The 16,522-nt window shown below is 45.6% G+C and overlaps 1 protein-coding gene across 3 annotated transcripts in view; it reads left to right on the forward strand.

Annotated features, from left to right (window-relative positions):
* Nucleotides 1–414: 414 nt before the first annotated feature.
* Nucleotides 415–16,522, forward strand: part of CDHR1 (cadherin related family member 1) — a 50,699-nt gene continuing 34,591 nt past the window's right edge. For 2 of the 3 annotated variants that reach the window (XM_037400866.1, XM_037400868.1), the window contains exons 1-8: nt 415–583; nt 856–858; nt 1,346–1,441; nt 10,157–10,302; nt 11,153–11,203; nt 12,531–12,620; nt 13,125–13,211; nt 14,915–15,031. In XM_037400866.1, the coding sequence (XP_037256763.1) occupies nt 523–583; nt 856–858; nt 1,346–1,441; nt 10,157–10,302; nt 11,153–11,203; nt 12,531–12,620; nt 13,125–13,211; nt 14,915–15,031 (651 nt within the window). In that variant the 5' untranslated portion in view covers nt 415–522. The remainder of the gene's footprint in view (nt 584–855; nt 859–1,345; nt 1,442–10,156; nt 10,303–11,152; nt 11,204–12,530; nt 12,621–13,124; nt 13,212–14,914; nt 15,032–16,522) is intronic. The other variant, XM_037400867.1, reaches the window with a different exon arrangement.

The following is a 16,522-nucleotide window of genomic DNA, read 5'->3' on the forward strand; positions in this document are numbered from 1 at the left end:
TGATTTTCCTTTAAAACAGTAACAATTACATTTACTGTTTGTTACTAATGTTAGATTTTCTGCCTCTGTAGTTTCTCAAGATTATCAAAGCTAAAATAAAGGGAAATCTGGTGTAGTTCTCAAAAACACAATACCGGCTTGGAGAACTAAAGACAGAGTTCAGAAAGAAAACAGCTTTCTACTTTACCTTCTCTCTGACTTGTGTGTTTGGACAGCACAAATACAGTTACTAACAGCAGAGCCTATGAGAGTTACACTGATTCCTCCAAATCTTGTCTCAGAAATGAGTCCCACAGCTCCCTGCAAAGTAATTGGTCTAATTAGGTGGTAGGAAGGAGCTTCTTTAAATTCCTCAGAAGTTAAGACGTGTCATCCGCTTAACATCTTAGCATCTGTTAACTGCCTCTTGCACATTTCTTCGCTACATCAGTCTGAAGGACACTTTCCTGGACCTTTCAGAGAGGAAAAAATATATCCCAGTCCCTTGAAGCAGAGAAAAAAATTGGCCCGTTCTTCAGTGGGATGAAGCATGTAAGGCATTTCAGCCCCTCCTTATTTCTCAGTTTGATGCACATTTGCCTGGGTGAGTACAAGAATCACTTTGTTAAATAAAAATACAGGAGGATGCAGGCACAACCTTAAATCCAGTAATAATCTTTACTGATGTGATAATGTCCTGAAATATTTTCCTTGGCAACTGTTCCCCCTGCAAATGTCACCCTCTGTGTTAATGTATTTGGAGTTTTGTTTCCAAGGGGTTATTTTGAATCTCTTAACAGTCAGTCAGTAGAATGACAACTAATTTGTTGTTTCTTGTTTTTTTTTTTTTTAACTTTGTTTGCTGTTGTCTGGCAGCAAGTAAGTAACTATTTAATTATGGCTAATTGCTCATGCAGTAGGCGTAATTTTAAGACAGAATGTGTTTAGAATACTGGGTAAGGTACCGAGGCACTGGGAAAATTTCAGACTTGCATGTGTAGAGCAGGGGAGAGGTGTACAGTCGTTGCAAGCTGTCTGGAACTGATGGAGATGTTTTAGAGAGATCCTGCTACTTGTTTTGTTTCTGTTGGTTTTGGTTGGTGGATTTTTTTTGTTTGTTTGTGTTTTTTTTTTCATATACTCTCTATTTGCTGCTGTATGAATACTGGCACAGTGGCATGTAGGAGTAATTTTATTAAAAAATCTGTATGGATATATTTCTGAAAGTCCGTTGCAGCAACTGGGTATGTGACACACTCATAGTATTCCCAAAACACCTCCTGGTTACTGAGAGTCAGGCAACAAAGCCAAATAACTGCCACCTACAAAATGCTTTTCTTTGCCTTCTGTTTTGTTTTAATTGCAGTTCAGGCAAATTATGCCCCCTATTTCTTCGATAATGGAGCCAGAAGCACGAATGGGAACATGGCACTTCTCAGCCTTTCGGAGGACACACCTGTTGGTCAGTATTAAAATCAGTATCTTTAAATTGTGAAACCGGAGCTGCTTGCTCTTTTGATTAGCAACATCTGTTTGGTTGTAAGTTGTTATTATATACTGTGGTCTTAAATGTTTTTCTCTCAAGCTTTTAATCAGCCTCAATTTAAAATGACCTGTTTGAATTGTAGCTGTAATTTAAAACATGCATTTTAGCTCCTTTTCTTGGTCCACCAGCCTATTCACAGTACCAAGGCACAGACCTTCTGGGGTCAGAAATAAATCCATGGTGGCGAGGGACTTCTTACAACTTTTGTAAATGCTTATGAGAAGAAAGGCTAGCTGCTAATAATTTTATCAGCCTTGGGAAGAGCAAGCTATGCATTAAAAAGTAACAGAAGGATGATTTCCTTTGAACAGTTATCCCATTTTTTTCATGTTTACAGTACAAATAGTAGAAAATGTTTCTAGATGGAGTGAAAACAGCTTTGTCTAAATAACTGATGTTTTTTAAAAAGGTTTAGTTTTGTTTTATTGAAAATTCAAGAACTAGTATATTTTTCAGCTTTCAGCGTTTTGAGGCAGGTCTGTTTATGCTTCTTTTAACTGTAGTTGCATTAAGAAAAATTAAGAACAGAAGGGTGATTTATAATCTGTATTTTCCACGGGGAAGAATAATTTCCTAACATTTAAAAAAATTTATGTAAAATACATTACAGTGATGAACACTACCTTTTCTTCAAACATCGCTCTGTGGTTTTGTTTAGGATTTGCTCCTGTTTGTCTGTAGCTTTTATGGGCTAAATCAGAAGAGTATTTAGCTATTGCAAATTGGGTACCAAAGCACCCATTTATTACCCTCATGCACAGAGGAGAAAGATGGCTGCACGGGGGGGTGCATCCAAACCCCTGTCCTCCCAGGGCTTGGGCAGCTTGGGGAGGTGAGGGAAGGATCCGGAGGGAACAGCCTCTTCTGGAAGACTGATGCTGCCATCTTTGCCTTCCTAAAAGTGACTAGGGATCACTCACTGCTTTGGAAGGCAGCTGCCTGGGGTTTGCTCCAAGTTTCCGTTTCTGGCCCATCGGTGTTAATGCCAGCCAAGATCCACACCGGGCATGCTAGGGGATGGGGAGAGGGTGGCTGGGAAGCAGTGACTTCTCCTTTGCCTGCTTAACCAGAGAACAGGAGGGGGAGAAGGCGGCACACAGCACAGAAGTGACGCATCTAGCCGATGAACTGAAAAAGAGCTTGCTTCTGATGCAGCAGGGATTTGCTATAAGCTTGGTCAAGCTTAAATGGAAACCTCGGCTGAAGGCCAACAGTAATGTAGTGGCACTTGCAAAAGCCAGAGGCAGCCCAAAGAGCTGCGATTTTTGCTGTACTTCTGCCTGAAGTCACATGGAAACCACACTCGCTTGGCCTTAGTGATCTGGACAGCCCTGCTGATTGCTGGAGTAAGATTAGCTGGCACAATCGCTTGTCTCGTAGCGTAGGTAAGGCTCGTAAGCCCGGGGAGCTGCAAAATGGGACCCTGACTCGGTTTGGTTGGGGTGATGTTTGCCAATTCAACCGCTCAAACCGCAAGCAGTACAACGCACCGGCTTGCCATCGAACTCCTGTCCCCTGGTGTGGTGCCAGCTCGCAGGCATCTACAGAGCATCGGCCTCTCCCTGCCACAGCTGGGAACCTCCAGCCTCCTGCCTGGGGATGGGGAGCTGGAGATGGCACACAGCAGCAACACAGGCAAAGACGTCCTTCTATCAGGACCGCAGGGCCACGCGGTGTCTCAGGTGACAGCACTCCCTGCAGCAGCAAAGGACAGCAGTAATTTTCCAGCACTGGGACCCAGTACATCTGATCTGGGACTCTGGGCAGGCAAAGAAGGAAAACGTGCATGCCTTGTCAGCAAAGCAGCAGTGTGAGGGATCAGAGCCTGTGTTAGTGCTCTTGTAACTGGCCTGAGTAAGAATAATGACAAATATGTGATGGGCTTTCACACGTGCTATGGTAACGTTAGCAACTAGACTAGGTACATCGAGGTCCCTGGAGGGTTTATGCTTTGGTTGCAGCAGTGCTGAAGCTCAAGCTGCTCTGTCTTCGGTGCTGGTGTGACTCATGCCTGCTGGCTTCATCCAGAATGTGTTTACATTGGCTGGCTTGTACTTCTAATTTGCTGTATAAACGTGCTTTAAAAGACAAAAGAAAAGCACCTTCTGGCTTAGAGCTCCAAAGGTGCCACCAAAAGCGTTTCTCTGAGGTGAAAGGTTAGGAAGTATTGAGTCTAGGCTTTTGCAAAAGGCCTAGAGAAACCCTTCAGAAAGGGAGATAAGACCTTACTTTTGAGAAATCAAAATGTGGTAGCTTTGCTGGGCAGCTGCCAGTGTTTCTTTGGGCTAATTCACAGAACACCTTGACTAAAAGCTGCGAGTACCACAGTGTCCTGTCTTCTGAAAGCACTTTGGCAAGTTCCCTTGGTGCATGGCTTCTCGGGATTTGCTTGGTGCAAACTCCTGCTACTACGCACTGCCCATGTCGGCACAGCTGCTCCTTGGGGATGCTTTGGCAGAGAGGCTCCCGCAGGAGGGCAGGAATGGTACCCATGCTTTGGGGCCACAGTGCTGCGTGTGCGTTTGGCTTTGCGCAGGGCAAAGATGACCAGTGTACGTGTCAGACCACAGTCAGAGTTTCATGCCAGAGCTTGCTGAGGACTCACACACTGCCCATGCTAAATGGCTACCAGGCTGGCCCTTTTCTGTGGCCCCGTAAGGGCCCCCCTCACACCGCAGAGGAGGCTATTACTTTTCATCCCTCTGCCCTGACATCCTCCGGAAGGAGGAGAAGGCATCTGGTTTCCCATGTTGGTGGCCGGTCCCAAGAATCCTCACTCCAGCAGTCATCTTTCAGTTTGAGCAGGATGATCAGTGACAGAACAGGGGAATTAAAACCTTCATATGTTTGATTCTGGATGGCTTCACTCAGGCTTAGGTGCTGCGAAAATGGGCAGGTTGCCATTCGGTCTTCCCTGGGCTTACATAAAATTTGGAGTCATAGGCAAGATGCTTCTCTTGGCAGCAGCCGGTGCCTGATGTGAGCAATGCCATGGACAGCAGCTTTAATAAACTTCCAGGAATTTTACAGTCTTTGGCGCTGCTGAGATTACAAGCAGTTGGCAAAGTGGCATCTGCTAGTTATATTCCCAGGCATCTGTAGGCAAGGGACATGCAACCTTCTGGAGCACCAAAAGGAGACAATGGATTCTCTACATGACTGTAGAAAGAGAAATTGCAGTGCTGCAGCTGCAGGAATGCATCAAATTTAAGAAAATCATGTTATCGTGCTCATACCATCCTTTACTTTCTTTTTCCTTGTGAAATTTTGCTTACTTGTAGATCATTGTGATCTACCAAGATACATGCATTGTGGCATAAGTTATCATAAAAACAGCAAACAGTATTCTTGTGTGAAAGCTTGAAATTGTCTGCAGATTCCCAGATCCTGTTTATTGCTGCAGAGCATGAAGACCCCTCGAGATAAGAAGGGCCAGAACAGCAGCTCCTTTCAGTGCCAGATTTAAGAAGAATGGGAAAAGTTAAGAACTGAAATAGCAGCTGCAGCTCGTGTGGCTGTTCCGCAGGGCAGGTGGGGGAGCAGCTCTTTGCGAAGAGCTGCCTGTGTACATACAAAATGTACGTGTGCTCCTAATGAGGGTCTTAAGGCATGTGTAGGATGCTATTTCGGGTTGTTTGTTTCATCTTACCTCATTAATCCCTGTAAGCCCTCATAGTGGGGACAGAGCGGGACTGAGAACAGCAGCAGAGCAAGGGATTGAAGCGTACGCAGAAGGCCTAAGTTCATTACTCTCTCAAAGCCCAAGCATCGTCAGTGCTTTGGAGATCTTTGCGTGCCCCTCATCCTCGCAGTTTTCCTTTCTTTTTTTCCCCATGCCCCCAACAAGTATGCACTCTTCTCCATTAACAGCCGGTTTGCAGAGGTAGTTCTTTGATCTGCCAGCTACTTACCCCTGGCTGACCGACCACTTCACGTCTCTCCATCCTTCAGGCTCCCCCTGTTGCTCCTACACGCTCCTGGTCTTGTTTCTTCCCACTGTTCACAACTGGCTGTGGAGAGACTCTTGTCCCCTCTGGTACCCATTGTTCCTTCCCCATTTCTATCACCCTGATCCAACTGATGGTCCCCAAACTGTTGAGAGTCCCTGCTAACGTGTTTCCCAGTCCTTCCTTCAGTGCTCAGTGATCCCTTCCCTGGCACTCTGCCATCTCTGTGTATGTGTTTCTGTATTGTATTCGCCACAGGCACAGTAGCTGCGGGACCTGCAAGGAATTTTTTCTGCCCACTGTTTATTTTCAGCCCTCCTTGTCACAAAAAAATATCTGAGCAAAAGAATTAACATGCTGCTTTTTGTAAATGATAATTCCTTTCTGACTGGCAAGGACACAGACATGGACAGTTTAGTCCAAGCTGCATCTTGAAATCTAGAGACCCACCAAGACCTCGCATCCAGATGACTCTGGGAAGGCTAAATTTTTAAAGGTGTAAAACTGCTCAGCTTCTTGCAGAAATGAAAATCTCCCCCCTAGGAAAGCTAGGAGCTGCTGGACCAACACCGTTAGACACAGCCTGCCTCCCGCCTCGCCGCGCAGCACGGGGAGCCCTGCATGGTACAGCACTGCGCAGCGGTGCGCCGGGGGCTCGCAGGTCTTACAGCCTTCGCCTTTGTTTTTATTCTTCTAACAGAAGCTGGAGGTACATCAGAAAACTGCCCTCAGGTGGCTTCTCCTTGCTGTGGGTGCCACAGGGACGCACCGCTGCTGTGGGTGGAGTAGTGTTTGGGGCCCCGTGCGGAGCGCTTGCTGCCATACCTCCCTGTCCCTGCCGCAGGCACTTGCAGTGCCAGGGCCATTTGTGCTGCTGCTGCAGCCGCCGTGGCTTTGGGGATGCCAGTCCAGGCCGTGCCTCCGCTTCATCGGCCACTGCGGTGTGCAGGGGGGGAGCAGGAGTCACCTGGCAGTGCTGGGGAAAGAGCGGTAGCTGGTAGGGAATGGGAAAGGAGCTGGTTTTGAGGTAGTCTTGGTGTGTGGTCCATGCCATCCAGGATCCTGAGCTTCCCTTTGCTTTGCATGACCTTGGAGTGCAAAGCGTCCATCTGCAGGCTCTGCGTTAACTGACATCAGCTTTCCTGCTGGGAAAATGGGCTTTTGGCTGAGACAGGTGGACAGCAGGCACGTAACCCTGGGCGAGATGGTGTTTGCAGTGACACTGGGAGCAGAGGTGTCCTGTCCTGGGAGCATGGCCATGGATGTCCCTCTCAGCATCTCGTTAACAGATGTCAGCTGTGGTGGCAAAGACAACCGGGAGACTGAGCATGAGCCCAAAATGTGCTTGGCTCGTTTAACTTGGCAGGGAGAGGGTTTGATCGCCAAGTGTCGCAGAGCAGAGAGGGAGAGCATATCTTCAGTGAAAGGGCAACACCAGCCCCAGAGCACATGGGCAGAGGCTGGTCAGGAATAAATTTAAGTCAGAAATGAAGTAAAATGGAGCAATGGCATCATGGGATAGCCGTTCAGCCTTAGTGTCAGAAGCAAAGAGCAAACAATTTTTAAGATGGAATAGGGAAGCAGAGTGAAATCCTGGTGTGGCTCGCGGGAGGCAGCTGTAGCAGGGAGCAGTGGACAGCTCCCCCAGACCTGCCCACCCCAGCCTGCTGCACGATCCGCGAGGTACCAGGAGCATCCAGCTCTGCCAACTGGGGCCCTCACACGGCGTTTGCCATATCCCCAGGTACAGGCTCTTCTATTCCCTTATCTTTCTGACAGGGAGAGACTGTTTTCTTCATACTCCCTGATAAGATTTTAGCTGCTTTTCCATTTACTTCCTTTTCAACAGCTGGAGATAGCACACTGAGAGGAGATTTTTAATTGGCATTAACACTCTTCTGAGAAGTGTTCCCAGGGGTGTTAATGATATGGAGAGTACTGTGCAGTGAAATTACAATTCAGAAAAAATTAGGAATAATAATAAGCTATGAAAAAAAATTTTGGTCCACAGTCCAATTTAAAAGGCACACAAGTGTCCCATATTATGAAAAATGAAGAAGCATCAGCTTTAGGTAGGAAGCAAACAGTCCAGTGTAAAGGTCAATGATGTCCTTCATTACTTGCTCAGAAACCTCAGTAATTTCAGTCTGTACCAATATCAATGTTTCTTCTCATATTTAGCAGCAAGAAAAATACTGTTTTCCTTATAAAAGAATTCCAAAAAAACGTAGGAGAGAAAATTGTGTGATCAGGAGAGCAAGCCCAGGTCCCAATGTATTCACCTAAACTTTCGCAGTCTGTTCTTCCCCACACGTGCCCTGCCATACCCGAGGAGTGCTCTGCAGTTCTTGTTCCGTTGGCAGCTGAGGGCACTCGACCTTGTGCCTGGCTGTTGCCCCCGGACTCCGAGAGACCCCAGATGTGGGTTGCAGTGTCTGTCCTGTTTCTGCTCTACATGGCAGCTCCACAGCCATCCGCCTTGGCTAGAAACAGGCAGGACAGCCAGTGGTGTGCAAAGGGGAAGGGGCAGGAAAAATTAAAAGCAAGGGGAGAAAAGTGACTAGGTAGGAAAAACTGCTAATGACTGGAAAAGGCTGAAGAGAAGTGCTGTATTGATAATGACATCAGTGAGGTGCTGACAGTTGACACCTGAATTCTCGGTTTGGCCCCAGCTGTGATAGTAAAGCAAAGCTTTTGAAAAACAGGAATACATGCAGCCGGTGCTGGTGCTGCAGAACCTTCAACAGTCTTCAATTTTCCATCTCTTATGTAGACAGCTGTACCAGGAGGCAGGTGAACTTGCAGGATATGATTTTATATCAGTGCCAGTTTATTCCTCTCCTTGCATTTCTTTGTACTTACACAGTTCAGTTGTTACAATCAGAAAAGCATCTCATCGGACTGCTCATTGTCTTTCCCTAATAATTTTGGGGGACCTCGGTTACAGGTGTGTTGTTATTTTTTACTCTATTTTGTGGGAAAATTCCGAAAAATGTGGGAAGTGTTTTGTAGCTTTGTGAACCACTTTTGCAGATCTTGGCTATTTGTTACCTGGCTGAGCTGGCTCGTAACAGGGTCTGTTGTTTGTGCTCCTGTGGGCCCACTGGTATTTGCAATGGGAACGTGTTTCTGTGTAAAGTCACCCCAATATTGCCTTGGTAATTATCATAGGAGAGTTTACTCATAAGTGAGCGCAGATCCTATGTGGCTTGGCATAATTTCTTGCTATGCAAAGATCACCGCTGATGCCTGGACATTGTGTGTCCATTAAGCCCACCAATCTGTTTACTTTACATTTTGCATGCCAAGGAATAAGCAAACGAGGAGTGGAAGGCTGCACTGCAAAACTGAGGAAATGTTCAAGCAGCTGACCTGTCTGTACTGTGGGCAGGACCTCGACCAAAGCTCGAGTTAAATAGAAGCGTGTCGGTCTGGTCACTGAAACACTCCACTGCCACTGTGGAGGGTATATGAGGAAAAGATTACGGCTTTTGAGTACGGAACTAAAAATCTCTCAATTTAAGAGCAGTTTAAAACTGGAGTCTTCTGCTAACTGTGTTCTTCCTTAACTTTCTGCTAACCTTCTTAGCAGGGATCCTTCCACTGTATCTTTGTGTTCCATGCACAAGCCAAACTCCCTACTAACCAGTGAGCTGCTCAGCCACAGTATTTCCAGTGGAGAGAGCTTTGTTGGATGTAAGGCAGAGTTTCTGTTCTGAGTATCTCAGGTACCTTACCCAAGGCATAGCGGATCGGAAGGAAACAACAGCGATTTATATTTCAGGCTCAGTTAACTGGTATTTGTAAAGTGCTTGAAGTTATTTGGATGAAGGTATTAAAGCACAGTAGAATGACAGACATGTAAGTTTAAAAAATAGTACTAATAAGCTGTCACCATGTTTTGCAAACGTGGGTGTTATAACTCCCCCAGGAAGTATGACTTCTGATAAACAAAGTCAGTTTACTGGAAAAACTGGCACCAATTTCTCCAATGTTCAAAAATAGAATTAACAACCTTTCTTTCCCCAGCTTGTGAAAGAAATACATTGATGAGTTTGGAGAATTTCTTTGTGGGTATGAGCGTGAGTGGGTGTGTCAGAGAATTTAATGAGAGGGAGCTAATGAGGGGGAGTGAAGTAGGAAAGAAGACTTTTGCATCTACTAGTTCTGAAAATGGAAAAGCCGCAAATGCGCTTGTGTCTCCTGAGCTTCAGAGCTGGGGTCCAGTGTTGTGGGAGCTCTGGACTGCTGGATCCTCTGCCTGCTCGCTTGCAATTCCACTGTTACTGTAGAGCAGAAGTGCGTGAGGGCATTTTGGTACCGCTGAGGTTGTCACCCAGTCGTACATCAGCATCGCTTCTGACTCACTGGGGCTGAGAGTTAGCCAAGAGCTTGTCATCTGTGCAAACGCTGTGGTGTGAACAGTATTGATCTAGGCGCAGTTCCACAGGGAAGGGCCTGAGGTGAGAGAAACGAGCGCTGATAAACTCAGTTTAACCAATAGGCTGAAAAGTGGCAATCGGGGCTATTGACCTGTCTCCTTCTCCGTATGTCTCAGTAAGTGGATTTGATTCACAAGAGCTTTGCCTGCCGCCAGGTAGCTCAGTCACTAAGGAACAGGCCAGTGAAACATTCACTGACTGAAGTAACCACAGGGAAATGCTGATGGACACTGATTTTTCAGGTACCCATGTGTACACTCTGAATGGAAGTGATCCAGAAGGAGATCCCGTGACGTACGGCCTGGCCTATGAAGCTGGATCAAGACGCTACTTTTCTGTTGATGAGGACCTTGGAAATGTTACGCTGATCGAGGAGCTCGACAGAGAGGTACACTGAAATGGCAGCGCTCCATGTGTTTGTGGAATTTCCTTCCATTTAATTTGATCTGTGGCTCTGAGGGACAATGCCAATGTATTTGCCTCTGAAACGTGTAGTATACTTTGCAATTCTGAAACATTATGCTTCACTCATCATATTGTTTTCCAGTTGACTTGTGCCACTGACACTGCTATCAAATTTTTTGGCAGCTGTCTGTCCAGCTTGCGGCAAAGAGAACTTTACTCCTTACCCCTGTCTCCCCCCACCTGCACTCCACCAAGAGCTTAGGGGTGGTTACAGTCCTCTGGCCTTCAGCCAGGGGACTCTGCCGTCATCAGGAGGAAGAAGAGATCTGTGTAAGCAGTGTTCTGGGATGCCTCTCTAGCTACGTCACAGTCCTTTAGCCCATGTAACCATGTGGGTTAAAGGTGCTCCCAGCGACAATGGCCCAAAGGCAGCCTTATTCTGGATCACAGGCATTGAACCCTTCACGTCTCCTTCCCAGAAAGGGCACACAGTACTTGGTAAACCCTTCAAAATCCTGTATACTGAGACAGAGGAATTTTGAAGCAATCCTGCCTTTTTAGGGAGCGTTTCTTGAAAAAGAGGACTGATTTTCACTCGCTCTTTACAGGACAACAGGGTTTCCCAGACCAACCATCTCTTGACAGTAGCCACACAAAGTCCAAGCAGCCCGGCAGCTGGAGCCTCTGGGGGGGCTTCCTGGCCTCTGCTCTGATGGCTTGGTGGTATTAGTTGTTACTTTGATCTACCTGCTGAGGCGCATTTACATCGGCAGTCCCTTTTCCAATCGGGGCAAACACCATCTCTCTAACAAAGGAATTTTCTTGGTTTGCAGAAGGAAGATGAGATTGAAGTTATTGTCCGCATTTCAGATGGCCTGAGTACAGTAAGTATTGAAATATGCTGTAGTTTATCAAACTGTCTGTCCCCACATATCTCCTCCTATTAAATTACCTTACAGGGACTATCTCATTTTATCAGAAAACATAATCTTATTAGAGTCTTACCTCCTGTTTCAAGAGCCAGTGAACTCCCAGGAGCTCAAGTCTCACCCCTGCTCCTTGCTCAGCTATGTGAGGACAATTCCAATGTCGTGCAAGCTGAAAGAGTGTCTTAGTGGCCTGAGCATTACCACACCTTCCTGTGAACTTTCAATGTCAGCTCAGTAGGATTCATACCTAAGAAATATCTGGAGGCTTTTTAGAGAAATGCATGACGTTATAGGAACCAGTTGTTGGACACCCAAGAGCTGGACTGTCCCTCCACCCCCGCAGTGTTTCTCTGGCATGACATTAAGAAGATTTGCTTAGGCAAAGGTGATGGGAGTTTTCTCGCCTGCTGCAGAATAAAACTTTGATCGTGCCTAATCATGAAGGACTGATCTGAGGCACTGCACAAGCCTAGCTCTACAAATTCCCTTGGCATTTCCAGTTTACAGACAGATGCTGTCCCATCCAGGATATTACTCTGTCGAAAAGAAGGCCTGGGCTTCATCACTAAAGGTGTCACAAAAGCGGGACCCTTCTGCTATCAGCAAGACTGGATAACTCTAGAGTTCTTCCTCACCTCAAACAGATTAAGTGAGATTACTACAACAAATGTTTGGGAGGTGCCAGCATCCCACAGGCACAACTGCCCTGGCAGCCTCTGTAAATAGGAAATAATGGGATCTCATCCACATGTCCACTTGGACGCACCTAGGAAGTTTTGTTGGTCAAATATGCCTGCTTCTGTATTTTTAGAAAGAGAACATGCATTTTGTTGAAGATGAATTGTTACATGTTAGTAGCATGTATTTGCACATCCAAATTATGCATGATATTAACCTAGTATCATGATATCAAAATAGGCATTAATGAATGCTCTTTTCTGTCTGTACAAAAGACACTTACAGTGTTTTGTATATTCTCATAAAATACATCATGGTCTCTTGAATGCCATAAAGAAGAAAACTTTTGAAAACCAGCCCAAATCTGTAAAGTATAAAGCACTTCAAGACCCCTTATTTAGTTTGGAGATGTCTGGCTGTTCTCCACAAAGAAAATTCTTCTGGATTATGGGATTTTCTGTTATGTGCTTAGATTCGGTAGTGCAAAGATACTCTATTACAACACAATTTTTCATTGCCTTTGACTACACCTTAGTAGGCAAATGAACAGTTAAGTGTTAAAAATTAGCCTGAGTCATAATATGTTCTCCATATTCTACTTCAGGTTTCTGAAAAAGTCAGGATCCTTGTAATGGATGCTAATGATGAGAGCCCGGAGTTCATCAATACACCTTACATAGTCCAAGTCCCAGAGGTTGGTGAAGTTCCTTTGCATACTAGAACTATATTTCAATAGGACGTAAAGAGGAGCTAATATGTTTTTGGTAAAAGAACAAGATGTGCAGGACTAACTTGCATTCTGTTGTTTTAGGGTTTGGGTAGATACTGAGTACTCACTGCAGACTTGGGGAATGAGTCTGTAGGTACTTAAGGGGTGTTATTTTCGGGGTAAGCTCCAAGATGTGAGTCATTGGCAGTTTTCAGAAGTTACTTCAGTGGGAATAGGATGCGTTCTATCCTTGCTGAGATTTTGTCATTTTTATTCCAAAAAGTGTTTCTCCCTTCTTTTTCTTCCCCAATTTTCTCCATCTTTAATCTCTTCCCTCTTTTCTTTCTGCTCTCTGGTTCCCTCAATGAATTTATATTCTTTCTGCCATCACTCTCTTTTTCTGCCTCCTTGCATGCTCATTTTTGCATTTCTTCTAACTCACCTGCTTTTCCACTCTGGTGTGACTCTGGTAACTCTTTCTGGTCGCAGAACACTCCCTCCGGCAGCAGTATCTTTAAGATTGAGGCAGTGGACAAAGACACAGGTTCTGGAGGAAGTATCACGTACTTCTTGCAGGTAAGGTATTACCTGTACCTTCAAAAAACATCTGTCATTTATTGAGCTCTCAGAAATCAGGTTAAAAATAATTTGAGGGTTGAGCCTGCTGCTAGTGCCTGTAGGACCAAATCTGTGCTGTGCACAAGAAGGCGAGCGTTGGAAGAACGGGTGTCGCTTGACTGCAAACAGCCGGGTGCAGCCCGGCAGGCAGAGGGAGCAGCTGGAGTTGCCACTGTCACTCCTGTGCTGGCCAGCAGGACTCCTCACAGCAGGGCTCCTACTGGCCCTTTCTTTGGAGTGACGGGGAGAGCAAGTCTGACTTGTAATCTCGTATGCATGTGGGATTTTTGAAGCGTGAAACAGCTCGCTTTAGAAAGCAAAATGCACTGGAAACCCAAATGTGCGCTTCGACGTAGCTGGCTGGTGCGGAGCTGTGCGCTGGGTCGCAGTGTGAAATAGGAGGTACCAAGTCTCACGGACAAAGCCATGCCTGCCTGAAGCCAGCCTTTCAGCTGTCCCCCACCAGTGAGGAACAGAAAGGGCTCCGTACTCACAACTGAAGTGCTGTATTACAGGCCTGCTGCATGCCAAAAGGGAAACTTTTTGCATTACACCCTTCGAATTCCTTCTTCCTAGGAGCAACTTCCTCCAGATTAGCTGCAGTTCCCCTTATTCAGGAGGCAACAGGAAGCAAAACCAAAGGCAATTTGTTGCGATGTTTACTTTGCATACAAATATGGCAAAAAATTGGAGGATACTTACATAAAACTAAAGCTAACCCTGTTAAGAGCTTGGGCATACTGTGCAAGAACACCTTGAGTGCCTTATTGAAATTTAGTACTAATTGCACCAATTATGATCCTTTTAAAATACCGTGTGTGTAGGACACAATTTTGCACAGGGCTTTTTCCAGTAAGCTGATAGACTCTGAAGCCAAGGAACTACAATTTTAAACTTCTATGGCTAGTCAATATATTTGGGTGGCAAAAAGGATACTAAATACGTATATTTGTTGAAAAAATGTTCCTGTGTCTTTTGACACAGTTGCTGGGAATTGTCAAGTTACACAGAAAAATACCTCCCCAAAAGTCTGATGTAGGCAGGTGGTGATGTCTACTGAAAAGGCCAAGATTATCCGACAGTGGCCACTGTGTATGGATGCCCAAATGGAGGTGTGTTTGTAGATACCTTCAGTCTAAGAGAATGGAGGGAGACAGTTTTGGGGCCTTTTTGGCAATCAAATGCCTTTTAGGTTTTATTTGTATATCACAATAATCACCAAAACACAACTCTATTGACAGTAATCTATGCATGCAAGCCTCCTGATATTTTTTTAAGCTAGTAGAACTTTGAAACACTAAGAGATATCACCTTTTTGCTTCTTCCTTTTCCCCTCACCTTTTTTCTGTTAAGCCTCCCTACCTCTTTCCATGCAATGAACTGCATTAACCAAAGTTAAAGATTTCACAATGAAATACTAAAAGATTAAAAAAATCTACATTGCAGGTAACTGATTTATTCTGGATAATGAGAGACCCGTGGCTGGTTCATGAATTGTTCATAAACACACCGCGGTGAAATTCATCAAATACATTATTCACCCACACCATATCATTATTCTAGTCTTTTCCCTTAGCAGATGAAATAAAAGATGAATCGCTACGGCAATCTTATTTCCATACCCGTAATCTCTTGCTGTTTCTTCTTTTCTTTTCTTCTAGAACTTCCATGCTAATAAGTTTACCATAGACCGTCACAGCGGTGTCCTGCGCATCAAAACAGGGGTCACCCTGGACTACGAGAAATCGAGAACGCATTTTGTTGTCGTCATAGCCAAGGTAGAAAGCTTTTCTCTGAAGCTGGAGGAGGCAGGGGGTTGTATTTGAGTGGGGCTGATTAGTTCAAATGCAAGTGTGACTCAAAGGGTTGCTGAAACACGAAGCGTAACGCTGAGGCAGCAGTGTCGCTCCCTCTGTAAACGTCTGGAGGTGTGGAAGGGAACATGGAAAAGTGAGGGCGGAAAGGGGACCGGCATCTGCTGCTGGGCAGCATCTGGAGGTATTTGGGAGTGGGTTTCCCACATTTCCCTCCAGCTCTGGTACCAGGATAGAGAGCCCCGCTGCAGAGAGCCACCTGTGCATTTGGAGAGTCACCTAAAGTGAAGGCTTGGTGTATGCAGCCCCGGCTTCGAGAGGCATCACCCTCTGGGTAGACGCCGGTGCCCAGGGCTCCCTGACACAACCAGGGTGAAGCCCTGGCAGGCAGGCACTGCCCGCGGCAAGGCACAGGGCACAGCCCGACCCGCTGCAGCACGAGCGATGGGCTGCATTTCTGGGAATATTTGTGGACGTTTCTTTCACTTCCCTGCTGCCTTGTGGCAGGAGTTTATCCAAATCCTGCAAATACTTCTGGTCACATCCCTTCTTGCCACTGTTGTCCTCAGCAATGGTGCGCCTGTGGTGCGGCTGAGGATTCATAACAGGCATTAAAAGTTTATGGATTCTGGAGTAAAGTGTTTCAGGATCCGGCGGGGACCTGTCACACACAGACTTGCATGGGTGGAAAGAGGCCGATTTTGTTGTAACTTATGGGGACTTTTTCTCATGTTTTATGAAAAACATACGTAAATTTTTATGTATTTATTTAGACAAAGTTCATGAGGATAAGTAACAAAATCTGGCTTAGATGCTGCCTTTGGGACAGTAAGAAGGAAAAAACAATGAGCATGACTTCTCCAAAAAGTGGAACTTTTAGAATTGGTACAGCAGACATGCTGAACAAGTCACAATCTTCTACACCAGCATGGCTACTGCCCTCCAGGAGTGCTCTGAGACTGGGGGTGTTAAAAGCTTCTGAAATTGGAAGTCATCTTTCTAATTGGCTCTGCTGTATCAGTAGCAGCGTTGATTGTCATCAAGTCTTTGGAGATTATTTATACACTGTGGCTATCTAGCAGTTTTTGGCTGCTTAGCTCCTCTGTGCTTTCACTCTGTCACGTAAGAGTCCCTGGGAGACCTTGATCACGGCCACTGTTTTAATTTCACCCTAGCAATGCACTACCTTGCTACTGCACGTTGTGTATGACAAGACTGTATGTGGGGTGAAAAGCTGTAGACCTTAATCACAAACTTGTTGCATTAGTTTCTATCATTCTTTTTTCCCTCAAAAGCCCCTTGAATTCTCTGTCCCCTGTGTTGCTGATAACAGACCATGTAGGAGTGCATATATTGGCACAAACACTTAATATAAGAAATTAATTCTGAGACGCTGCAAGCTGTCTTCCTAACCAGAGAGGGAGCAGGACAAATGGAAGAGAAGGGAATAAGGCA

Source organism: Falco rusticolus, chromosome 9, assembly GCF_015220075.1.
Source record: "Falco rusticolus isolate bFalRus1 chromosome 9, bFalRus1.pri, whole genome shotgun sequence".
In the NCBI taxonomy this organism is placed as follows: Eukaryota; Metazoa; Chordata; class Aves; order Falconiformes; family Falconidae; genus Falco; species Falco rusticolus.